General features: G+C 42.9%; 1 protein-coding gene across 4 annotated transcripts; it reads right to left on the minus strand.

The window, feature by feature from the left end:
- Nucleotides 1–5,501: 5,501 nt before the first annotated feature.
- On the minus strand, nt 5,502–26,939 carry LOC118395932 (protein LSM14 homolog A-like). Of its 4 annotated transcripts, none has more exons than XM_052466235.1 (11): nt 26,653–26,939; nt 14,259–14,422; nt 13,866–14,058; nt 13,123–13,251; nt 12,386–12,448; nt 11,636–11,986; nt 10,529–10,708; nt 10,128–10,296; nt 9,240–9,281; nt 8,823–9,066; nt 5,502–8,371 (listed from the first exon to the last, which is right to left on the minus strand). In XM_052466235.1, the coding sequence occupies exons 1-11, from the start codon at nt 26,771–26,773 to the stop codon at nt 8,351–8,353; spliced, it is 1,677 nt and encodes a 558-aa protein (XP_052322195.1). In that variant the 5' UTR covers nt 26,774–26,939; the 3' UTR covers nt 5,502–8,350. The 4 variants fall into 4 exon arrangements, with proteins under 4 accessions (XP_052322195.1, XP_052322194.1, XP_035645917.1 ...); XM_052466234.1 differs by having other exon boundaries at nt 5,502–8,374; nt 26,653–26,938; XM_035790024.2 differs by having other exon boundaries at nt 5,502–8,374; nt 11,771–11,986; nt 26,653–26,935.
- Nucleotides 26,940–27,040: the final 101 nt, after the last annotated feature.

The raw sequence follows: 27,040 nt of genomic DNA on the forward strand, positions 1-27,040 counted from the left end.
CATAGAGATGGCAAACCAGAGGTGACTTATTTCCGGGTTTTAGGAATACAAACTGGCAAACTCTGCCGCGTTCAAGTGCTAGCCGGGACTAGAAAACTCGAAAATGTCAGATTTACTACTTGATTTAATTTTTTATTGCAACAATAATAACAATATTACACATCAATACAGGGACATGTATGTGAATACAATGAAAAATTAAACAATAGAACACCAGGCGAACCCCCTAATTCACAACATCATTTGTATGTGACAAGGCGATGAGACATTCAGAGACATGGCTTCTAATATTTTTTCGGAATTAAAAAAATATGGATTCTGAATCAGAGGAACAAAAAAACACAAGGCATTTTGTAAAAATTGAATCTTTTGTGCAAGAAGTCATTAACAGGATAGATGGAAGAAAATATTTTAAAATAAGTTTAACGAACTTTTAACTGGACAATTAACGTAAAAGGAAGTCGCTTTTGACCATAGCATGGGTTGGTCACTTCCATAGCAATATTTTGAATTATAGTCACCAAAAATGACTTCTTTAACTGCCAATCGTATCCACTTATTGTTAATTTTTTTAAATCCAAAATATTTAAGTCATTAATTTGTAAACTTGTAAAAGAGGCAACAACTGTATAATATAACATGTTCTCAATAAGTCCAAGTAAAGGAAGTGAAATTGCTTTGAAAACCTTCATGTATCTGAGTAATATTGACCTGAAATTTACCAATGAACTCATCAAATGGCAAAACTCCCCTGTGCTGTCTAACAACTCACATACAAAATTAATACCCTTGTCAAACCAAACGCCATTTAAAATGTATTTCCTCTATTAATTTAATAACTCTATTGTTCCAAATCAAACTTTTGTGGGGGGGTGGGGATTCAAGTCCACCAAGTTTATTAAACAAACTGTTAGGGATATGATACCACAGATGTAGGATTAGACAGATATAATTTCAACCATTTAATTCTAAAAGCACCCACTAACGACTCAAAATCAATAGCCTGTAAACCTCCACGATCATAATCTTTCACTAATTGAGCTTTCCGAATCTAATCAGTGCTAGAGGCGTCACTGCAGACCCTGGTTCGATTCCAGACTGTATCACAACCGGTCGTGATTGGGAGTCCCATAGGCCCAGCGTCATCCGGGTTATGGTTTGGCCGGGGTAGGCCGTCATTGTAAATAAGCATTTGTTCTTATCTGACTTGCCTAGTTAAATAAAGGTTAAATAAAAATACATATTTTAAATAAATACAACAAAATAGATCAGTTGGTGAGCACGTGCGAGGTACTGTTGAGCAGAAATTGAAATCCTTTTCAAATAATTCGCTTTTTTATTTCACTGGACTGATGATACCTGTATCTGGTGATTTCAAGACAACTGGAAACTCGGTGAAAAAAAAAGATCAAATCATAGCGTGAGTGATCTTCAGGTCGTAGCTCGAGAAAGATGCCCGAGTTTCCAACTTGGAATTCCGAGTTTGGATGACCATTCAAACCGTTTCTTTCCAATCAGATCACATTTTTCTGAGTTCCCAGTTGTCCTGAACGCACTGAAGTCGGATAATTCCCGAGTTGTTTTGAACAAGGCATAATGCCGCGTTCACAATAACTGGGAATTCGGAATAATACGAGGTCCAATCATGACGTCAATGATCTTCAGGTCGGAATGTCGGAGCTCTAGAAAGAGACCAGAGTTGGAATTTCTAGTTGGATGACCGTTCAAATACATTTTTCACGTTTTTTTTTCTCCAGAGTTCCCAGTTGTTTCGAATGGGGAATTAGTCTCAGCGGAGGGAGGGAGAGCACAGCAGAGGCTCCGCCTCTCACGGTCCCGACTCTCTCCTTCCTTTCCTCCGGTGAGACTGACCAGAGAGCGGACAATGTCTTCCACCTGATGACGAAACTCCTTATCACAAGAGAAAGTTAAATATTCCTCAATATTAAAACAGACATGAGGAGCTACTAATAATATGGTTCAAAATGGGAAAACATAGCCAACCCAGTGCACCAACAGCGCAACACTAATAATGCAGGCAAACTTAAATCTGTTTTTACCTCATTTCTACCAGCAAGTCACATCTGCAACCAGAGGAAAAAATAAATAAACTCTAGACCACCTTGACTCCACAGACACCTACAAAGCTCTCCCTCCTTCCATTTGGAAAATCTGACCATAATTCTATCCTCCTGATTACTGCTTACAAGTCAAAACTAAAGCAGGAAGTACCAGTGACCTGCTCAATACTGAAGTGGTCAGAAGACACGGAGGTGGTCGGATGACGCGGATGCTACGCTACAGGACTGTTTTGCTAACACAGACTGAAATATTTTCTGGGATTCATCCAATGGATTTGAGGAGTATACCACTTCAGTCACCGGCTTCATCAATAAATGCTCTGCACTGAGCTAAAGGCTAGAACTGATGCTTTCAAGGAGCGGGACACCCTGCTCATCAAACAGACTCATTCCAAAATCATTAGATATGAAGTTGGTCCCCAATTTGCTGCTACAGTATTTACCTGGTTTATTTGCCATTAAGTAGTATGCTTTATTTGAGTTTAGTTTCTCTTCAAAAGTAAAATATTGTATTCCTGCTTAAAGTTCAGAAACGTATTTATCTTTACCTGTAATGGGCTTTTTCTAAAACAGTGAATTATTTTTCTTTCATTCTAATTTCCAAATCAGATGTAACTTTTTCCGAGTATGAGATTATCATTCCTCTAATGTACACCTTAACTGTATCCCAAATGATATCAGGAGTCGGCTTTTCTCTGTCCTCCATGTCTCCATTCGTAATGGTTTAAATTCTCATTTAAATACAGTATGTATTTTATTAAAAGTGTATTTCTTTAAATATAGCCTACACACAATAGGTTAACACACCAGTATGAGTAAAAAAAAAATGTGTATAAAAAATACAAATTATATTATATTTTAATGTGGTTGCAACGCTGTGGAATACAGTTTTACTGCAATAAAGTGCAAAAATAAGTGCTATTCCCAAAGTTTAGCATGCCTTTCCAGGATGAGTCTTTTGAAAAAACAAAACAATATCTGTGATCATGCTGCAAGGAGAACGGTAATAAGAGTAAGACAATATGAGTCATTATACCCATTAAACCTAGCGGTCAAACAAGGAAATGGTTCCAATTGTTTTTCCCACCATAACTTTTTCCCCATAGGGGATTTTAGGAAGACTTCAAATAAGGGCAGTGTTTCGTGTAGACTTACCCTGGCGTGACATTTTGATAACCATGTAAATCTCTCTCAGACAAGGTAATTTGAATAAAAGTCACAACCCTTATTTTTAAGTGTTTATAAAATTCACAATGGGAAAAATTAATGGTGGAAAAATAAGGAGCCATTTCCCTGTTTGACTTAGGTTTTATGGATATTATGGACAAATCCACAGTGGAGATCTATAGCCAACGATGTGATAGCCTACAGCTCCAAGTATGGGTAGCTGCAGTCCAATATGGCGACCAGAATATGGGCGAGTGTGCATATAGAAAGCAAATCAGCAAATCGGGCAGATTTGTTGCAACTATAAACCGTTTTGCATGGCTGGTTGGGCAGGACTACAAGTCGATAGGCCGCCAATGCTCTGGTGTTGTGCCTGCGGACTTGAAGTGCTTCCTACTGGGTAGCACGGTCATGTTGCCAGTGGTAGCTACGTGGTCATTTTTTCCCCCTCTCACATGATTTTATTTTAAGTAGGATAGCAGGCTACACAATAAAACAACTAATAACCATCTGGATATCATATTGATACATACAGTCTACTACTCAATGGCGAGGGCATGGACAGCAACGACAGTGCCCTTCGCTCCTGCTAGACAAGCACTACTATCCGTCAACGCGTGGGCAGTAGTTACCCAACCAATATCAGGGTGACCATCACAGTAAACACAACGCATGAAGCAAAAAAAAAAAATAAACATCCATCATCAATCATTTAAAATTAAAATAAACAATCGCTTTAAGACTGAAAATGTACAACTATTTGCGGAAAAGTAAGTGAAATACGACTCATACATTCTTTGGTGTAAAAAGTCCAAACTCTCGGGGTATGGTAGTTGCACTTTAAGAAATTGACGAATGAGCAGTACCCCCCAATCAAAACCCACTAATCCAAGATAGTGTACAGCCTGTCGTTTCCAATGAGAGCAAATTAAATCAGTGGGCAGAACTAGCAAGGTGGGCAGAGCCAAGCACGAGCTAGCGAGATCCTGTTGGCGCGTTCTAACATGTATTTGCACATTTCCATTAGGGAACGCCTAGTCTATGAAGCGTGTGTGCGCAATAGCTCAATTCTTCATTGCACTCATTCTAAACGACACAGTTTTTGGGAAACTATGTTAAAGATTGCAAAACTACAAACAGAACTGTATTGAGATCAAATGTTTTGTCAATGAGAAAATTAGCCGAATGTCGGCCAAAATCCATTTCACCCCAATGCCGGGGACTGGGCTTCCTCATCACCATATTTGATAGTGAGTGGAAACGACAACCGGATGCTTGTTTTGAAACTGTTGTATGTGTAATGTTTACTGTTAATTTTTGTTGTTTTTCACTTTATATATTCACTTTGTATGTTGTCTACCTCACTTGCTTTGGCAATGTTAACACATGTTTCCCATGCCAATAAAGCCCTTGAATTGAATTGAATTGAATTGCTTCACATTTATACATCTAGTAAAACCTGGCTAATTGTTCTGTTGTCTAACCAAAAGCAGAGCGCTATCGACACACCCAATACTTTCCTTTCGACACCCACACATACGAAAATAAGAATTTGTTCTTAACCGACTTGCCTAGTAAAATTAAAATAAAATACACAAGTCTCTGGATGCAACGGAGGGGGAGAACGGCTCATAATGCCCGGAACGATTATGGAACGACATCAAATACCTAGAAACCATGTGTTTGAATGCAATTCCACTTCAGTTATTACCACAGGCCGTTCTCCCCAATTAATGATGCGGATGCAGCTACCCGGTGTGAAGGAACTCACATCGGCAATCGTATTGAACAAGCTTGTCATGTTAGCTTATTGGCATGCCACGGTGACGAAGACTACATATTTCTCCCTCGCCCATCAAAATATTTTATTTTACAAGTTTTATCTAGCGCCATGTTGCGTTTGTTACAAGCTAGCAAACATAAGCTGGGAAGTGCTCATCAGGACAACTGACTGAACCGAATCCACACTTGACTCTCAGGGGCGCGATAAACGTCATCAATTAGCCGCACTCCAATTGTGTGCAGTAGTAAGAAATCGTTAGATAACTCCAATGCACCAATGGCAGACCCATGCATTGTCACTCTACTATAAACACCAAACCAGTCCCCTCCCACCACCACCCTCTCCAATGAAAACCCCATGGGGTCGTATGGTTTTACACTCGCTATCTAAATTTGGCTTAGCTAGACATACCAAACATTGTTGGTTACAGCAGAGGGAGGGAAATAAGAAAGGCACAGGTAACACACAGGTGGAATTGACCATTTCTATTTGAGGAAGCTGCGAAGGGGGAAAATGATTAAGACAAGCAATGGAATACTCAGCAGGTACTCACACTCAAACCATAAGGAGGAAAAATACAATGTAATGAACAACTTTTATTGTATGCTCTGAATTTAAAAAAAAAGTCCACTGAGGCCCACAGGAGAGATCTTCATGCCGGGTTTAGAGACAAAACAAGTGGCTGTGACACCAGAGACTGTTAGGAAAAGTAACCCAAATAAACAATAACCTTTACGTCTGTATATTAAAGATCTTGAAGTGCAAACAAACTACCCACAGCACAGACATTTCAGTAAGTTATTGTATCTTCGTTGCTTTGGGTCATGATTTTGCAGCTTCTGATGTGCAGGACCCTCATGCAGTGTTCTGTGCATTCGTTTTGTTACAACCCAACATGAAATGGAGACAAAGGACATTCCCCTGAACTAGGCACATGATCCTATAGGTGCATCTCAACTATTTCCTTGATTCCTTATGTCCTCCCTTTGTCTTCACAAAGCACATTGAAGCATAGGATCTTCTCCCAAAGTGTTTTGAGGAAGATGCAAGGAAAGAGAAATCAAGGCAATACAGTTGAGATTCATCCTATCACACCAGCCATTCTACATTACCACCCTACGTCCTAGACAAGACGCCTCTAAGACACTTGTGAGAATTTGAGCATCCCCCATCCAATTTAACACATTATTGACTTTTCTGCATGCCTCGATAAGGTGCCAAATTTGTTTTTGGACAGAGTATCTGAACAAATTACAACAGGTGACATGCATGAGTAACATTGCCAAAATAATAGGAAGAGAAAAGACCATTCTATGCGGGACTTAAAACACAACCGAACTAAATTAGACAAGGGTCGTACGTAGATTTTTGGTACTTTTTAAGTTAACTGAAGCTTTCAAAAGTTAAAATGGGGGCAGAAGCAAAAACACTTTCCACTACAGTGCCTCAATTCCAGGGAATAACTATCCTTCAATGGAAATGATCAAGACGTTCAAATTTTGCAATGTTGACATTTACATACTTCTGAATAAATCTAGTACATTTTCAAATGAAGGAGCGCCTAGTTCACCAAATAGCACTGTGCAGTTACCATGGTAACATTATTGTAAGTGTCTCCAATAGCACCCTATTCCCTATAAAGTGCACTACTTTTGACCAGAGCCAAGTAGTTCACGATATAGGGACTAGGGTGACATGTGGGACTCATACATATTGTCACCCAGTTAGCAGAACTGGAATACATCCTCAGTATACACAAATTAACTAAAAGACAACTGTTTATAAAATGACTTCAATAGTAAAAGTGCAACTGTGTGTACCTTTCTAATACTCAGTCAAAGTTCATTACTTCCCATTAACAAACCTTTGCCCAATTTGTGCCCAATCATTCAAATCCTCCAAAAATAGCTTCAATGTTGCTATGTAACTAATGCCTATTTCACTAAAACCAAATGGCTATGCACCTCATTCTAATAGTCTACGTACTCAACTCAGTAATTCTTCTGCCATTGTGTAGCTGCAGCAGGCTATCAACCACCATGCAGTGCGATGACAGAGTTAGTGGCAAGAGCTTAGTCAGGACATGGTTTCTCTGTCAGACATCTTAAGTACTAAGCAATGTTGGTGGGTGAAATTATTTCTGGCATTCCTGTTTGAAAGAAATGGAGAATTCAGGATGAGGTTTTAACCAATTCAGAAGCAACTGCCTGGCAAAAAAAAAAAAAAAAAAAAAAGAGGTAAAAGTGAATAACCAACATTTTGGGAAGTTCCATAGAAAGGTTACAAACAAAAATGTAACCAATGATAAACTGGGCCATTTGTCAGGAAGAAGCATACTTAGATGGCCTGCTTTAGCTAGCTCTTGTAGATGACGCTAGAAAAAGAACTGTAGCAAACAGCAGCATTATACAACTCTAGTCACACAATACCAGGAGCCCTTGAGTACAGGGCAATACAGAACATTTAAAAAAAAAGAAAGAAAATGAGTTCTGACTTATGCGCCATTACTGACCTATCCCCTACTCCTAGTTACGCATCCAGAGTTAAACTATATCACAAAACCAGAAGAATAAAGCTAAGTGTTAACATCTAGCACCATCTCTATCCTCCATACACGACAGTGTAGAATGGGAGTAACAGACAATACAGACGATTCCTTCTTGGTTTAAACCAGAATTAACAGAAGACTGATAAAGCCCTAATAAAAACATCTAAAGTAAGAGCTGGAAGTAAATGAAAAACAGAATATTGACAAAAAGTTGAGAATATTTAGCAAAAAAACCACAAGCTCTGCCATTTAGAGGAGTGGGATAAATAGATGCCTAGCGGACTAGGTATGGTATGTGTAGTATACACGGAAGTAACTGACGGACCCCACTGACTATTTTTCCGCTGAAGTTATAACAGGATATATCCAAACAAATAAACCTTTGTCAGTGCTCCTCAGTTGGAAGGCTCATGTATACAGCCTTCTACATTTAACAGAATATGATCAAATACAAGTTTAGGAGAAGGAAAAAAAAATCCAATTGCAAAAAAAGAAAAGAAAAAAATACTGATATCCCTCTGAAATATGATACTTATACACAATTAAGCCACCTGGAAATAGTTTTGAAGAGATCATGACATTTGTGTTTGACATATTGCATCATTTCCATTGTTAAAAGATATGGAAAATAAGTTGCATTCAAGCAGTCTAACCCAGTGCTGGTGACAAATATACAGCTAGAACATCTTAATTCCTTTAGTCAAAAGTAGCAACCTAAACTATTTTTAAACATGAGGTGTTGCAACTCTGTTGATCCGTCCTCCAGTTGTTTTACGCGGCCACCTTGTTATCCTTCTGGAAGGCAAAAAATGTGACCCTTAATTTTGATGACTTCACTATTGTTAAAGTTATGTACAAGTGCTTAAAGGTAGTGATGAGGGAAAATAAATCAAATAGTTACATGTCACAATATTATTTTTGGGCTAGTTGGCTACACCTGCACAAAAACTCCAGTATTTTTCCTTCATAGCTTGTTCTCCATCTTTAAATAGGGAGACAATTTGTTTTCAGCACTTTTATTTCCATGACTGATTAAAACTCATTCTCATGCACTCTCTGTAGCAGACATATCGTGAGCAATATGTCTGAAACATCAAATCGCAATGAATTCAGTATCAAATCGCAATACATATTCATGAGAATTGCAATACACATTGTATCGGCACCTAAGTATCATGACAATATCGTATCTTGAGGTCCCTGGAAAATTCCAACCTTAATAGTTAACAAACATATACATTACCCTGTATTCAAAGTTCTCTGAGAACTCCCGTCCTCCCTGGCTTGTTCTGTTGTATCCTCCCCTGTAGCCGTGGCCTCCTTGGGGGGGGCCGAAGGACCCTCTGCTGGCCGAGCGCCCCCTGCCCCCGCGGAAGCCTATACCGCCCCGCCCACGGTAGCCCCCACGGCCCCGACCCCCACGCAGAGGGATGCCGAATGTCTCAGAGTTCATCCGTCTCTCCTCGGCCCAGGTCTGCCTCCGCTCCCTGCCAATGAGAAAATGTTAGATGCTCAGCTGTGGTTGGACGAGGATGATGACAGTACCTTGCTGAATCCACAATGGACTTGTATAGTACATGGAGTATGTGTATCAACAACACCACATTGTATAGTATCAAAACATTAGCATGGGATAGAATGGATCTGAGAGAAGACAAACCGTGGGAAACCAGAGCCTCCTCCAGATCTTTCTGCAGCTTTCCTGGAAAACAGAATAGAAGATGGTTATTATCACATTCAGTCAGTCTACAAACAGGCTCTCAAAGTGTCATTGTCACATCCTTAGAAAGCATGAGCTCTTGAGTTGGGAAAATCTTGTGCAATACACAGACGCATGTCTTGTATTCAAGATCCTTTATGGCCTGGCTCCCCCTCCACTCAATATTTTTGTTAAACAGAAAACCCAGACATATGGCAGCAGATCCACAAGGTCTGCCATGAGAGGTGACTGTATAGTTCCCCTAAGGAAAAGCACCTTTAGTAAATCTGCATTCTCTGAGAGCTTCCCATGTCTGGAATACACTGCCATCAGACGCACATAACTGCACCACATATCACACTTTCACAAAATGCTTGAAGACATGGCTAAAGGTCAATCAGATTTGTGAACATGGTCCCTAGCTGTGTGTTGCCGCATTCCATGTTGTCTGTAGCTTGTTAGGTGTGGAAACACTGTTGTTTTTATGAATTTTGTCTTGCTGCTTTTTGTTCTGTTGCTCTGTCTGTATGCTATGTCTTGCTTGTCCTATGTTGCTATGTCTTGCTTGTTCTATGTTGCTATTGTCTATATTGTAATTGTTTTTAATAACCTGCCCAGGGACTGCGGTTGAAAATTAGCCGGTTGGCTAAAACCGGCACTTTTACTGAAAAGTTGATTAATGTGCACTGTCCCTTTAAAAATAAAAAATAAACTCAAACTCAAACATATTGGGCATGCCCAAGGGAAAAATAATATTGTATTGTTCATTCTTAATCAAGTACAAGATAAAGGGACAAAGAGGTAACTGCTATAAAAGCTTTGGGATGGATATGGGCAGCTGTAGCCTACCTGCTGTCATCACAGGAGATGTTGTCGAAGAAAGACTTTGACTTGTCATAGTATACGTTAGGCGTTAGGGCCTCTCCCCCTTCATCAGCGTTGCCCTCGCTGTTCAGGGTCTCCACCCCGGAATCGCCCTTATCCTCCCCGTTCACCGCTGCCTTCTCCGGCTTCTCATCTGTAGGATAACATTGAAGGTCGGACACTCATGAAAAATAAAGGAAGTTGCACACTATAATTTACTCTCAATAATATAAAGGGTAAATCACAAGTCAGACACCTTTCTTCAATATGGGCCATTACATTTTGGCAGGCGCACATCCACATAACTGGATACTATACTAAAATCACCAAGTGTTGGCGTTGAGTCACGTGACAGGGCCCCCCATTTTTCAACTATTCTCCGGTACCTTTCAGTTTGAGCTTGCTGTGGAACTCTCTGTCAATCTCCTCCTTGTTGAACTGGGCATTGGCACTCTCAAAGTCAAAGTCCTTCTCGAACTTCATTGGCCCGTCTCGGCGCACGTTGAAGTGGCCCCTGCCGCGGTGTCCACCACCACGACCACGCCTCTGAGGTTGGGGGCAGCCAGCTGGAAAACAGAGACAGAAGAGACAATATTAGCATATAAAACACGTAGCAATCACCAAACAATACAATTAAATAATACCACAAAATGAGTAGAATATTAATAATAAAAGTATGCACATTTCCACTGCATCCTAGGCTAGTTGATGAGAGCACAGGCAACTACCCCAGGTATAACCATATACACTCGAAAGAAAAGCACAAATGGCCTGCCTTCCATCAGACTTCAAAATATTATAACCCTGACAGATGTGACAAATTCCAGCAGCACATAACCATAAAGCGTGAACAGCGTTACCCATCAAAACACACTACAAACCCACACAACATATTATCGCCAACAATTTGGAAAATAGAATAACTAAAACACAACTTTGACTAAACAGAACAGCCATCTCATTACTTCTATTGACATGAAGAGCATGTCAATCTGTGCACAGCAATGCAGACAGTCGCAAGCAACGGACCATGTAATGTAACCAGCTATGTAACCTACTATAGCACACAGGATGTGTACATTAACATGGGCACGACGGTTTGAGTAAAAGTAACTAGGGCATGCAGTCTGAATAGGCGTGGAGCTGAGCTCGGAGGACGGTTAGAGCAGAGGTGGTCAGTTAACCTGCTGGCCGTTGACTGGCATCCCTGCCTTCACCTGGCGCCTGTTGCTCAGACTCTGGTCTGGGTGCTTTCTGGCCCTCTGTGCCTGGAATGGTCCTTCAGTTTAGAGAGCTCGGATCAACTTTAATAAAGAGATTTACCCCAACACTATAGACTCCTACCTTAGAAAAGGGCACAATTGGTTCAAATGCAGAACCTCTGGAACGGAACTATACAATCACGGGCCATTTTTGGTTTTTACAAAAGCTAACTTAGGGGTTGCAGTCCCCAAAATATAAAACACACAGGTAAAGCGTCCGATAGGTCTCACCTGAGGCGCTAAAGACAGAGTACATAAGCCCTGCAGTGGAAGCCCTATCTACAGCAGTGGTGTGGTGTTGAGAGATCGGTGCATTGCGGAGCGCAGGCCAGGCCTGGTTGCTGCGGGCTCCACTGACAGTCTCACCGGTCCTTCTGGGTTCACCCCCGTCCTGGATATGGTGGTGGTGCTGCTGGGCCTTCTGGTGGACGGGGCCGGCAGCTGCAGCCGAGGGGGCCGTGCGGCCGGGAGCGGGACTCCTGCGGCCCAAGCCAGGGGCTGGGGGGCCTGATGGGGTGGCCTGGACAACCTGCTCTAGGGTGGGGCTCTTCCTCAGAGGGTCCAGAGAGGGGCTAGTGCGGACTGTTAGAAAAGAGGGGTTGGGGTTACACTGGGATACTAAACACTGCTGAGACAAAAATTACTCAGCACTGGCAGATTCACACTACCTTTCAAAAGTTAAGGGTCACTTAGAAATGTCCTGGTTTTTGAAGAGGCGACTCCAGGATGCTGGCCTTCTAGGAAGAGTTCCTCTGTCCAGTGTGTGTTCTTTTGCCCATCTTAATCTTTTATTTTTGTTGGCCAGTCTAAGATGTTGCTTTTTCTTTGCAACTCTGCCTAGAAGGCCAGCATTCCAGAGTCGCCTCTTCACTGTTGACATTGAGACTGGTGTTTTGCATGTACTATTTAATGAAGCTGTCAGTTAAGGACTTGTGGGGCATCAGTTTCTCAAATTAGACATTAATGTACTTGTCCTCTTACTCAATTGTGCACCGGGGCCTCCCACTCCTCTCTCTATTCTGGTTAGGGCCAGTTTGCACTGTTCTGTGAAGGGAGTAGTACACAGCATTGACGAGGGCTTCAGTTTCTCTGCAATTTCTCATATGGAATAGCCTTCATTTCTCAGAACAAGAATAGACTGACGAGTTTCAGAAGAAAGTTCTACGTTTCAGGCCATTTTGAGCTTGTAATCGAACCCACAAATGCTGATGCTCCAGATACTCAACTAGTCTAAAGAAGGCCAGTTTTATTGCTTCTTTAAATCAGCACCTCAGTTTTCAGCTGTGCTAACATAATTGCAAAAGCATTTTCTAATGATCAATTTGCCTTTTAAAATGATAAACTTGGATTAGCTAACACGTCGTGCCATTAGAACACAGGAGTGATGGTTGCTGATAACGGGCCGCTGTACATCTATGTAGATATTCCATTAAAAATCGTCCGTTTCCAAGTGCATTTATTTCAAAAACAAGGACATCTGTAAGCAACACCAAAATCTTGAATGGTAGTGTAGTTGACAACAAACCTACATAATACAGTGTGTTGAAGACATACAGGTTACGTGTTGTGAAAAGCATGATATGTTATTTGAGAAGACATTCTCGTTCTGATCCACATTCTAGTTTTCCAAAGCAGTATAGGTTGACCTCATTGTGCTCTTCACAAGACTATACACAGGCCTAACATACATAAGTGCCACAGTGGTTTCCTTCTTTTACCTTTAGATACAAGGGTAGTAGTGGTACCCAGAGAGCGTGAATCAGTGGGGAGAGCAGCACCAATAGCACTGCTCTGAGACTGGGGTGCAGCTGAGCTTGTGTCACTCCCAAAGGAGGGGACTGATCTTCCTGTATGGAGAGGAACAGCAGGTGTAGAGTATTTAGAGCAACGGCACAAGGTGGAGAGTCCTCTCTGGATAGTATACGTTCCAAATGGCCTCATTTCATGATTTGGCGAGTTCCTGACCCGTGATCCTGATTGATTAGCATCAGTGTAATAGAGCAGACATGGTGAGTGGTACTGTCTAATTGAGAAACGACATAGTGAGAGTCTATTTAGTGTGAGTGTCTATAAAGTGTGTACTATGTCCCTTTTGAATGTCTAATAAGTGTAGTGGAGACAAGGAAAGTGACTGACAATAGTGGAGCCTACAGTCCAATCTTCCTCTGCTCCTGTGGAATGCCCAACCTGATCCATGGACCACATGAAGACCCACAACCCTTGGAAAGCATGCAGGACTATGTTCTTTCCTGACAGTTGGCTTAAAACGTAGACTAATATCTACCCGCATTTCACAGGTAGTTGACTCAATGCATAGCATTAGCACACAATTTCAAAATGTGACTGAAACACCTAACATGACTAATTTCAGCCTTAGAACACACTTGACATTAGTAAAGTACAACTGATAATAGACCTTGAACACATGTGACATTAACTTAGCTAGCGATCACTTCCTCACCATATCCAGGCCTCGTGCTGCTGTGGCTTTTACCGACACCAACGGCGCCAAACTGCGGGGACACCAAGGGGCTGGTGCTGAACTGGTTGTATGGGGGCACCGGGGCTCGGTTGAATAGGCCGTAGGAGCCCACCGACTGAAACGATGCTGATGCGGCAGCAGGAGCAGGCAGAGGGGCCGAGCCCATGGACGACTAGAGAGGAGAAAAAGGGTGATCAAGCCAAATATTAGTACCCAGCGCAATGGAAAGACAACTATATTGCTTTTGCATAGTGGAATGGCAATGCAAATTGACACTTGGCTGATTCTTGACTTTTATTGAACGTGTCTTTATTTCACATGGGTGTACTTGGGATATTTAATTTCTATGGGGTTGGGAGAAGCTGCCCATACCTGGACGATGGCAGGGTCCTGAGGGAGAGAGCATGTTGGCTTGGGCGGCTCACATACAGTCAGGTCCTTAATGTCACTACCTCGAAAGATGATGTACTCAAAGATCTCATCTCGGGGCGGGATGGGCCTATCGGTGGGCCGATCCTCTGTGCCAAAAGAGCGAACTACGGAGGAAAGACAAAACATAGTTAGCATAGGCAGTGACATCAAATTTAAGTTTATTGGTCATGTACACAGATTGCAGGTGAAGGGAAATGCGTGTTTCTAGCACCAACAGTTCAGTAATACAACACTACACACAAATCCTAAAAATAAAAAAATTTAAGAAAAATCCGAACGACCAATGTCAGAGTCCGAAATATATACACTGTGTACACAAGAACACCTTCATATTTTTGCTCTATCGACACACACAGCAGCCAGAAAGAATTCAGACCCCTTGACATTTCCACAATTAGCTACGTTAAAGCCTTATTCTAAAATGTATTAGATTCGATTCACAAACACCACAGAGCCTACCAAAAACAGGTTTAGAAATTTTAGCAAATGTATATATAAAATACAGTAACTGAAATATCACGTATTCAGATCAGTAATTTGTTGAAGCACCTTTGGCAGCGATTACAGCCTAGAGTCTTCTTGGGTATGACGCTACAAGCCGTTTCTCCCATTCTCCTCCACAGATCAACTCAAGCTGTGTCAGGTTGGATGGGGAGCGTCGCTGCACAGCCATTTCAGGTCTCTCCAGAGATATTCGATCGGGAACAAGTCCAGGCACATTCAAGGACATGTCCTGAAGCCACTCCTGCGTTGTCTTCGCTGTGTGCTTAGGGTCTTAGTCCTGTTGGAAGGTTAAACTTCAACCCAGTCTGAGGTCCTGAGCAGGTTTTCATCAAGGATCTCTGTACTTCACTCCACTCATCTTTCCCCTGATTTTGACCAGTCTCCCAATCCCTGCCGCTGACAAACATCCCCACAGCATGATGCTGCCACCACGCTTCACCGTAGGGATAGTGCCAGGTTTCCTCCAGACGTGACGCTTGGCATTTCCTCAGACCAGAATCTTGTTCCTCGTGGTCTGAGAGTCCATTTTAGGTGCCTTTTGGAAAACTCCAAGCGGGCTATCATGAGTCTTCAACTGAAGAGTGTCTTTCGTCTGGCCACTCTACCATAAAGGCCTGATTTGTGGAGTGCTGCAGAGATTATTGTTCTTCTGGAAGGTTCTGCCATCTCCACAGAGGAACTCTGGAGCTCCATGACTGCTCAGTTTGGCCGGGCAACCAGCTCTAAGAAGAGTCTTAGTTTGGAACCACCATTACCATTTAAGAATGATGGAAGCTACGGTGTTCTTGAACCTTCAAGGATGCAGAATTGTTTTGGTACACTTCCACAAATCTGTGCCTCGACACGATCCTGTCTCGGAGCCCCATGGACAATTCCTTCGACCTCATGGCTTTATTTTTGCTCTGACATGCACGGTCAACTTTAGGACCTTTACATAGATAGGTATGTACCTTTCCAAATCATGTCCAATCAATTGAGTTTACCACAGGTGGACTCCAATCAAGTAGAAATATCTCAAGGATGAGCAATGGAAACAGGATACACCGGAGCTCAATTGAGTCTCATAGCAATAGGTGTCCTCCTTTGCGAGGCATTGGAAAACCTCCCTGGTCTTTGTGGTTGAATCTGTGTTTGAAATTCACTGCTCGACTGAGAGACCTTACAAATAATTGTATGTGGGGTACAGAGATGAGTTCGACACTCAAAAATCATGTTAAACACTATTATTGCACAGAAGGAGTCCATGCAACTTGTGACTTGTTAAGAAAAGTTTCACTCCTGAACTTCAGGCTTGAATGATTATCGACTCAATAATATAATAAGAGATTTCAGCATTACATTTTGTATTCATTTGTAAAAATGTCAACAAAAAAATTATACTTTGACATTATGGGTTAGTGTGTAGGTCAGTAACAAAAACATTTAATCAATTTGAAATTCAGGCTTTAACCTGTTACTCCTACCCCCTACTTTTTCGAACATTCTGTTAAAAATCGCACAACATTTCAGCACCCTGCTACTCATGCCAGGAATATAGTATATGCATATGATTAGTATGTGTGGATAGAAAACTCAGACGTTTATAAAACTGGTTAAATCACGGCTGTGACTATAACAGAACGTGCGTTTCATCTAAAAGTGCAGGAAAATCTGATCACTGAAAATGAGAAAATATATCCATGCGCCACTTCTACCAATTGTTAAACGTGAACCACATTAAATGGGAACAAGGTTGCAATTACCTACAGCTTCCACACGATGTCAACAGTCTTGTCATTTGCCTACTATTTGTTTCTTGGTCAAACAGAAAAAAGGCAGCGCAGTTCTTCCGGTCTCTGACCGGATATTTTGGTTGAGATTTACCCAGACATTATTTCCAGACGTACAGCTATAGAATATACATCGCCTCGTGATCAATTTGATCACTTATTAACGTTTACTAATACCTAAAGTTGCATTACAAAAGTATTTCGAAGTGTTTTGTGAAAGTTTATCGTCAACTTTTTTAATTAAAAAAAATGACGTTACGTTATAAAACGCAATTTTTCTTCATTGATCACACAGTCTTCATAGATCGATATCTAGGCTATATATGGACCGATTTAATCGGAAAAAAAGACCCAATAGTGTTTATCGGACATCTAGGAGTGCCAACAAAGAAGGTCAAAGGTAATGAATGTTTTATTTGTGCGTTGTGTAGCGCCGACTATGCCAATTCTTTTGTTTACGTCCCCTGCGGGTCTTTTGGGGTGTTACATGCTATCAGATAATAGCTTCTCATGCTTTCGCCGAAAAGCATTTTAAAAATCTGACTTGTTGCCTGGATTCACAACGAGTGTAGCTTTAATTCAATACCCTGCATGTGTATTTTAATGAACGTTTGAGTTTTAACGAGTGCTATTAGCATTTAGCGTAGCGCATTTGCATTTCCAGATGTCTAGATGGGACGCCTGCATGTCAGGTAGGAGCAAGAGGTTAACACAACAAAGGCACTGTAAATAGGGCAGCAGTCTACGGTGCAGGGTAGAGTACAGGTTGGTGACTGGCTAGTAACAGTGACTAAGGTTAATGGCAGGGTACTGGGCGGAGGCTGGTTAGTGGTGACTATTTAAGTTGATGCACCTGTACAGTCTCCACCTAGAAGGTGGCGGGGTAAACAGGCCGTGGCTCGGGTGGCTGAGGTCCTTGATGATCTTCTTGGCCTTCCTGTGACACAGGGTGCTGTAGATGTCTTGGAGGGCAGGCAGTGTGCCCCCGTTGATGCGTTAGGCTGACCGCACCACCCTCTGGAGAGCCCGGCGATTGCAGATGGTGCAATTGATACAGCCCGAAAGGATGCTCTCAATGGCGCATCTGTGAAAGGGAATGGAGGGCTTCGGGCCAAGCCGAAGCCCTCCATTCCCTGTAGTCCAAGATAGGCTCCTTGCCGTGGTAATGTTGAGGGAGAGGTTGTTGTCCTGGTACCACACTGTCAGGTCTCTGACCTCCTCCCTATAGGCTGTCTCATCATCGTCAGTGATCAGGTTGTGTCGTCTGCAAACGTATTCATTGTGTTGGAGTCGTGCACGGCCACTCACTCAAGCGCGAACAGGGAGTACAGGAAAAGACTGCGCATGCACCCGAGGGGCCCCAGTGTTGAGGGTCAGCATGGCGTATGTGTTGTTGCCTACCCTCAACACCTTGGGGCGGCCCTTGAGGAAGTCCAGGATCCAGTTGCAGAGGGAGGTGTTTAGTCCCAGGGTCCTTAGCTTAGTGATGAGCTTTGAGGGCACTATGGTGTTGAAGGCTGAACTGTAGTCGATGAAAAGCATTCTTACTTTAGGTTTTCCTCTTGTTGAGGTGGGATAGGGCAGTGTGTAGTATGACGGAGATTGCATCGTGTGTGAAGTATAGTCAGAATAGGAATAGAAAACGTGTACGCCTTCACCACACTGTCTGTGTGAATGGACCATTGCAGGTGATGTGCACGCCGAGGAACTTGAAACTTTTCACCCTCTCCACTGCGGCCCCTTAGACGTGGATGAGTGTGCTCGCTCTGCCGTCGCCTGAAGTACACAATCAGCTTTTTCGTTTTGTTGACGTTGAGGGAGAGGCTATTTTCCTGGCACTACTCCACCAGGGCTCGCACCTACTCCCTGTAGGTTAACTTGTCGTTGTTGATAATCAGGCCATGACGTTGTGTGTTCAGAAAACAGGGAGCACAGGAGGGGGCTGAGCATACACCCCTGTGGGGCCCTTGTTGAGGATCAGTGTGGGGGAGGGGTTGTTGCCTACCTTCACCACTTGGGGTCGGCCCATCAGGAAGTCCAGGACCCCGTTGCAGAGGGAGGGTTCTCAGCTTAGTGATGAGCTTGGATGGCAGTATGGTGTTAAACACTTGAGCTCTGGTCGATGAACAACATTCTTATAGGCATTTCTCTTGTCCAGATGGGATATGGCAATGTGCAGTGGCGATTGTGCCGTCCGAACTGTTGGGGCGGTATGAGAATTGTAGTGGGTGTCGGTTAAGGTGATATGGCCCTTAACTAGCCTCTCGACTTCATGATGGAACTGAATGCTATGAGGGCGATAATCATTTAGTTACCTTAAAAAGTGCTTTTTGAATGAATGCTTACGAGCCTGCTGCTGCCTACCAACGCTGTCAGACTGCTCTATCAAATCAGACGTAATTATAACATAACACACAGAAATACAAGTCTTAGGTCATTAATATGGTCTAATCCGGAAACGATCATTTTGAAAACAAAACGTTTATTATTTCAGTGAAATACAGAACCGTTCCGTATTTTATCTAACGTGTGGCATCCCTAAGTCTAAATATTGCTGTTACATTGTACAACCTTCAATGTTATGTCATAATTACGTAAAATTCTGGCAAATTAGTTTGCAACGAGTCAGCCGGCCCAAACTGTTGCATATACCCTGACTCTACGTGCAATGAACGCAAGAGAAGTGACCATTTCACTTGGTTAATATTGCTTGCCAACCTGGATTTATTTTAGCTAAATATGCAGGTTTAAGATACTTCTGTGTATTGATTTTAAGAAAGGCATTGATGTTTATGGTTCGGTACATTCGTGCAACGGTTGTGCTTTATTCGCAAATGAGCTTTTGTTAAATCATCCCGTCATGCGAAGTTGGCTGTCTTTGTTCGGAAGAAATAGTCTTCACACAGTTCACAACGAGCCAGGCGGCCCAAACTGCTGCATATACCCTGACTGTTGCAAGAGAAGTGACACAATTTACCTAGTTAAAAGAAATTCATGTTAGCAGGCAATATTAACTAAATATACAGGTTTAAAAATATATACGTGTGTATTGATTTTAAGAAAGGCATTGATGTTTATGGTTAGGTACAGGTTGGAGCAACTATGGTCCTTTTTTCGCGAATGCGCACCGCATCGATTACTAAAATAACAATGAATGAAATATTCTTATTAAATACTTTTTTCTTTACATAGTTGATGTGCTGACAACAAAATCACACAAAAACGATCAATGGAAATCAAATTGATCAACCCATGGTCTGGATTGAGTCACAAAACCACACTACAGGCTGATCCAACTTTGATGTAATGTCCTTAAAACAAGTCAAAATGAGGCCCAGTAGTGTGTGTGTGGCCTCCACGTGCCTGTATGGCCTCCCTACAACGCCTGGGCATTCTCCTGATGAGGTGGCGGATGGTCTCCTGAGGGATCTCGTCCCCGACCTGGACTAAAGCATCCGCCAACTCCTGGACAGTCTGTGGTGCAACGTGGCGTTGGTGGATGGGGGGGGAGCGAGACATGATGTCCCAGATGTGCTCAATTGGATTCAGGTCTGGGGAACGGGCGGGCCAGTTCATAGCATCAATGCCTTCCTCTTGCAGGAACTGCTGACACACTCCAGCCACATAAAGTCTAGCATTGTCTTGCATTGGGAGGAACCCAGAGCCAACCGCACCAGCATATGGTCTCACAAGGGGTCTGAGGATCTCATCTCGGTACCTAATGGCAGTCAGGCTACCTCTGGCGAGCACATGGAGGGCTGTGCGGCCCCCTAAAGAAATGCCACCCCACACCATGACAGACCCACCGCCAAACCGGTCATGCTGGAGGATGTTGCAGGCAGCAGAACGTTCTCCACGGCGTCTCCAGACTGTCACGTGCTTAGTGTGAACCTGCTTTCATCTGCGAAGAGCACAGGGCACCAGTGGCGAATTTGACAATCTTGGTGTTCTCTGGCAAATGCCAAATGTCCTGCACGGTGTAAAGCTGTAAGCACAACCCCCACCTGTGGACGTCGGGCCCTCATACCACCCTCATGGAGTCTGTTTCTGACCGTTTGAGCAGACACATGCACATTTGTGGCCTGCTGGAGGTCATTTTGCAGGGCTCTGGCAGTGCTCCTCCTGCTCCTCCTTGCACAAAGGCAGAGGTAGCGGTCATGCTGCTGGGTTGTTGCCATCCTACGGCCTCCTCCACGTCTCCTGAAGTACTGGCCTGTCTCCTGGTAGCGCCTCCATACTCTGGACACTATGCTGACAGAAACAGCAAACCTTCTTGCCACATCTCGCATTGATGTTCCATCCTTGATGAGCTGCACTACCTGAGCCACTTGTGTGGGTTGTAGTCTCCGCCTCATGCTACCACTAGAGTGAAAGCACCACCAGCATTCAAAAGTGACCAAAACATCTGCCAGGAAGCATGGGAACTGAGAAGGGGTCTGTGGTCCCCACCTGCAGAACCACTCCTTTATTGGGGGAGTCTTGCTAAATGCCTATAATTTCCACCTGTTGTCTATTCCATTTGCACAACAGCATGTGAAATTTATTGTCAATCAGTGTTGCTTCCTAAGCGGACAGTTTGATTTCACAGAAGTGTGATAGACTTGGAGTTACATTGTGTTGTTTAAGTGTTCCCTTTATTTTGTTTTGAGCAGTGTATATATAAAAAAAAAAATTCTGCCAAATCGGTGTCCAAAAACACCAATTTCCGATTGTTATGAAAACTTGAAATCGGCCCTAATTAATTGGCCATTGCAATTAATCGGTCGACCTCTAGTTCACACCCTATTAAGCATTAGCCCAACCCATTTCTTTAAGGGTTGATTCGAGTGTTTTGTCCTAACAGCAGCAGTCAAGCACCCAAGTTTACTGGCTAACGTTGGCTAGCTACTTCAAACAGAAATGAGAAAAAAGCTCATGGACCATTTTACACACCCTATTGAAATGGATACTTGCATAGTGGAGTCTTGTTAAAACATGTAGCTAGCTAAACAATGAACCATAATCCCAACTCATGACGTTACTACCCTGCATGAAACTGCAGGTAGCTAACCAACCAGGTTCAAATGTTAGCTAGCTAACATTAGGCTATAACTAGAAAGGCAAATGGCTCTGAGATACAAATAATATTACTACACAGATGATACACAATGTTAGCTAGCGAGACTTTAGCTTTAGCTAACTAGCAGTACACTAACTAACAATGGAAATGACTGTCAAAATGAGAAACGTGTCAAATCTGAAACTGTAGCTAGCTGGACTATCATGGATGGATGCTTCTCCCAGTCACGGATGCTATGGTTGCCCTTAGTTTGAAGATGTAATCCGGAGACCGGTGTTCTCTCAATCTCCTCAGCTATCATACTCAAATTCCACTCGAGTTCCACTTATTTCAAAAGTCGGTCCTCCAGAATGAGAGCAACACTTCTAGTTCTAAAGACTAGTTTGACAGGATTACCTACACATACTGACCAGCTCAAACAGACAGAAGTCTGCTACATAGCAGACCAATCTGAACTCATCTCTCAGCATGTCCAGCCCCCTCATTATCTCAGCCAATCATGGCTAGCTGGAAAGTTGCTGTCTTTTTCTGTGGCTAAGCCAACTAGGCTAATAATTTAACAATTTTATTAATATTTACAGATGGCATACAGGTCTGTTATTAAGACACATGAAAGTTCATATTCCAGAAGACATTTCTGGCAAAAAAAAAGTTAAGTTCAAATGGCTCTCCTGTGAAGTGGTGACCTGTGACATATGCCTACTTTCCTGAAACGAGTCACACTTTATTTATTTTTTTATTTCACCTTTATTTAACCAGGTAGGCTAGTTGAGAACAGGTTCTCATTTGCAACTGCGACCTGGCCAAGATAAAGCATAGCAGTGTGAACAGACAACACAGAGTTACACATGGAGTAAACAATTAACAAGTCAATAACACAGAGAAAAAAGGGGAGTCTATATATAATGTGTGCAAAAGGCATGAGGAGGTAGGCGAATAATTACAATATTGCAGATTAACACTGGAGTGATAAATGATCTTGTACAGGTAAGAGATATTGGTGTGCAAAAGAGCAGAAAAGTAAATAAAAATTGTGGGGATGAGGTAGGTGAAAATGGGTGTGCTATTTACCAATAGATTATGTACAGCTGCAGCGATCGGTTAGCTGCTCAGCTAGCTGATGTTTGAAGTTGGTGAGGGAGATAAAAGTCTCCAACTTCAGCGATTTTTGCAATTCGTTCCAGTCACAGGCAGCAGAGTACCGGAACGAAAGGCGGCCGAATGAGGTGTTGGCTTTAGGGATGATCAATGAGATACACCTGCTGGAGCACGTGCTACGGATGGGTGTTCCCATCGTGACCAGTGAGCTGAGATAAGGCAGAGCTTTGCCTAGCATGGCCTTGTAGATGACCTGGAGCCAGTGGGTCTGGCGACGAATATATAGCGAGGGTCAGCCGACTAGAGCATACAAGTCGCAGTGGTGGGTAGTATAAGGTGCTTTAGTGACAAAACGGATGGCACTGTGATAAACTGCATCCAGTTTGCTGAGAAGAGTGTTGGAAGCAATTTTGTAGATGACATCGCCGAAGTCGAGGATCGGTAGGATAGTCAGTTTTACGAGGGTAAGCTTGGCAGCGTGAGTGAAGGAGGCTTTGTTGCGGAATAGAAAGCCGATTCTTGATTTGATTTTCGATTGGAGATGTTTGATATGGGTCTGGAAGGAGAGTTTACAGTCTAGCCAGACACCTAGGTACTTATAGGTGTCCACATATTCAAGGTCGGAACCATCCAGTGTGGTGATGCTAGTCGGGCATGCGGGTGCAGGCAGCGATCGGTTGAAAAGCATGCATTTGGTTTTACTAGCGTTTAAGAGCAGTTGGAGGCCACGGAAGGAGTGTTGTATGGCATTGAAGCTCGATTGGAGGTTAGATAGCACAGTGTCCAATGACGGGCCGAACGTGTATACAATGGTGTCGTCTGCGTAGAGGTGGATCAGGGAATCGCCCGCAGCAAGAGCAACATCATTGATATACACAGAGAAAAGAGTCGGCCCGAGAATTGAACCCTGTGGCACCCCCATAGAGCCTGCCAGAGGACCGGACAACATGCCCTCCGATTTGACACACTGAACTCTGTCTGCAAAGTAATTGGTGAACCAGGCAAGGCAGTCATCTGAAAAACCGAGGCTACTGAGTCTGCCGATAAGAATATGGTGATTGACAGAGTCGAAAGCCTTGGCAAGGTCGATGAAGACGGCTGCACAGTACTGTCTTTTATCGATGGCGGTTATGATGTTGTTTAGTACCTTGAGTGTGGCTGAGGTGCACCCGTGACCGGCTCGGAAACCAGATTGCATAGCGGAGAAGGTACGGTGGGATTCGAGATGGTCAGTGACCTGTTTGTTGACTTGGCTTTCGAAGACCTTAGATGGGCAGGATGGATATAGGTCTGTAACAGTTTGGGTCCAGGGTGTCTCCCCCTTTGAAGAGGGGGATGACTGCGGCAGCTTTCCAATCCTTGGGGATCTCAGACGATATGAAAGAGAGGTTGAACAGGCTGGTAATAGGGGTTGCGACAATGGCGGCGGATAGTTTCAGAAATAGAGGGTCCAGATTGTCAAGCCCAGCTGATTTATACAGGTCCAGGTTTTGCAGCTCTTTCAGAACATCTGCCATCTGGATTTGGGTAAAGGAGAACCTGGAGAGGCTTGGGCGAGGAGCTGCGGGGGGGCCGGAGCTGTTGGCCGAGGTAGGAGTAGCCAGGCGGAAGGCATGGCCAGCCGTTGAGAAATGCTTGTTGAAGTTTTCGATAATCATGGATTTGTCGGTGGTGACCGTGTTCCCTAGCCTACTTGTTCGTAAACAAAAGTTGGACATCCTGTGGTTCGCTTACATACAGTACACAGGTTTCTACTAGGATCAGGAAGATTGTTGAGTTACTTAAAATTAGTGGTGCAGTTTTAGTTTTTCAGCCAGGTGAATGTTCAATGACATCAATCACTTTAACCCTCACAACCTGGAAACACAGACTGAAAATAGCTAGTCTGATTTTGATCTCAGCTTAGCTACTAACTTGCTGGCACCAGTTTTCGCCAAATTAGAGGCTGGCAAATTGCTAAAATCCAGGACAATCACTCCTCAACAAGCTGATGTTGAGTTGCTTGTGAATGTTAGCAATGCAGTTGTCACGCTACAGCACCGTTAGTTCATCATATGGTAAGGTTACATGATACACTCAGCATGTACCTAAAATAAACATGGTTCGCTTGCCAACTAGAAAACAAGTTACATCACCAGGTAGCTAATGCAGTCCAGGAGCCTAAGCACTTATAAATTCATAACATATTGTATGAATTAGAATTCCTAAAATATCATAGGAATTGCAAAAAGATAATTGCAGAACGTAACATATACAATACAAAATGGATGAGATAGTATTACAGTTGAGGGACCCGTTTTGTCTCGTGATAAAACTACTGGCTGAAATTATCATTCATGTCTATCTGCGGACTGCGGTTACTACATGCCGCGCACACTACATACCGCGCCTACTGCCATTGCATTGAGGCAGCTAGCGCCGTCTCTGGCCCACACTCCAGCACAGCAGGTGGCGGTAATGCACCAATAATGTTGGATGCAAACCGGCAAAAAAACAAAACAAAGAAGAAGTAGGCTGCTAGCTTGCTAGGGGACACCAGTAGTGTCCTTCGTCCCAGTCTTCTGAGCACTGCTTTCAAATCAAATGTTATTTGTCACATGCTTCATAGACAACAGGTGTAGACTAAAAGTGAAATGGTTACTTGCGGGGCCATTTCCAACAACGCAGTTAAATAAGCTTTATTTCTATAAAAAAAATATATATAAATAGTGGAAGGAATAAATATAGTAAATAACAAATAAAATGAGTAATATATGGCTATATATAGGGAGTAGAACATGACTACATACAGAAAGTATCAGTACCGAGTCGATGTGCAGGGGTACGAGGTAATTGAGGTAGCCATAGGTAGGGTTAAAGTGACTAGACAACCGGATAAATAAGAAAGTACCAGCAGCATATGTGCGAGTGTGAAAGTGTGTGTAAGGCATCAGTCAGTATGCATGTTTGTGTGTGGGCGTATGTCGTGTGTGTTGGGGTGTCAATGCAAGTGTGTGGGTAGAGTCCAGTGTGCGCAAAGAGTTAGTGCAAAAAAGGGTCCATGCAAGTAGCCCGGGTAGCCATTCGATTCGATTTTTAGCGGGGGGGAAGCTTTTTAGGGTCCTGTTAGTAAACAATGAGGTGTAATGGGTTCGTACTCAAATGTTACATAAAGCTTACATCGTTATTCAATGTTTGTTGGTTCCAGACTTGGTGAATTGGTACCTCTTGCTGTGCAATTCTATAAACGTTACGGTGAAGGAAGTTGCTAGCTTAATGTTTGTGGTAATGCGTAGTGGGTGCGGTCCACAGATAGACCACTCCTAAATTATACAAAAGCGCTGGAGCATCCCTTTAAGCTTTTACAAATTCTTAACATTTTGTAAGAATTGGAATTTGTTTAACTACTATGGAATGATATTAGGGGCTCCCAGAGTGGCGCAGCGGTCTAGGCACTGCATTTTAGTGATAAAGGAGTCCCTACAGACCCTGGTTCGATTCCAGGTTGTACCACAACAGGCCTTGATTGAGAGTCCCATAGGGCGGCGCACAATTGGCCCAACCCGTCATTGTAAATACAATTTTGTTCTTCACTGACTTGCCTAGTTAAATAAAGGTTCAATTAAAACATTTTTTTTTAAATGGATGACGTGGTGCACAATTTTCGGGGACCTGTTTTGGCTCGTGAGCGCTACATTCAAAGCTACTGCTGCCGACAGAAATGATACAAATCCTTTAAAGCATCACTTTAGCTAGCTAACTAGCATGATAGTCAATTAGCTAGCTTGTTAGCTAACTACACAACTTTTTCATAACAGCATGGAAACAATAACAATCCACAAGGTGTTTGTTTAGAGGCATCTCTGTATGTATTTAGTTGGTGCACAACAGTGCTGATACATTATTATTTGCACGAGTTATTTACCTTTTGCAAGTGCGACAGTCGAATTCTCAGTATCAATAGTGTAGAGGATCCCTTCGTAACGAATTTCGGCCTTCGAGATTAGGCTGATTTTGCTCCCGATATAAGGGGTTCCTCCACTCATGGTGTCTTCCCGGTCTTAGATGGCTAAATTGCCAACGATCTCCCTCCTAACGGAACGTTTCTTTGAATAATTTAACTTTGGCTAGCTCTGTTTTGTGCTTCTCTGACTTGCTATATTTTCGGTCCTCCACTACAATATGGCTACCTCATTTTCCACCGTCTTTCTAAACACGGGGGCTAACGGGAAATCAAAATCTCGCGCTTTTTCACCAAAGTCTTGAACATGTCTGCTAAATATAAACAATAATTATAAAGCTTTGATTTGCAG

Source organism: Oncorhynchus keta, chromosome 17, assembly GCF_023373465.1.
Source record: "Oncorhynchus keta strain PuntledgeMale-10-30-2019 chromosome 17, Oket_V2, whole genome shotgun sequence".
NCBI lineage: Eukaryota > Metazoa > Chordata > Actinopteri > Salmoniformes > Salmonidae > Oncorhynchus > Oncorhynchus keta.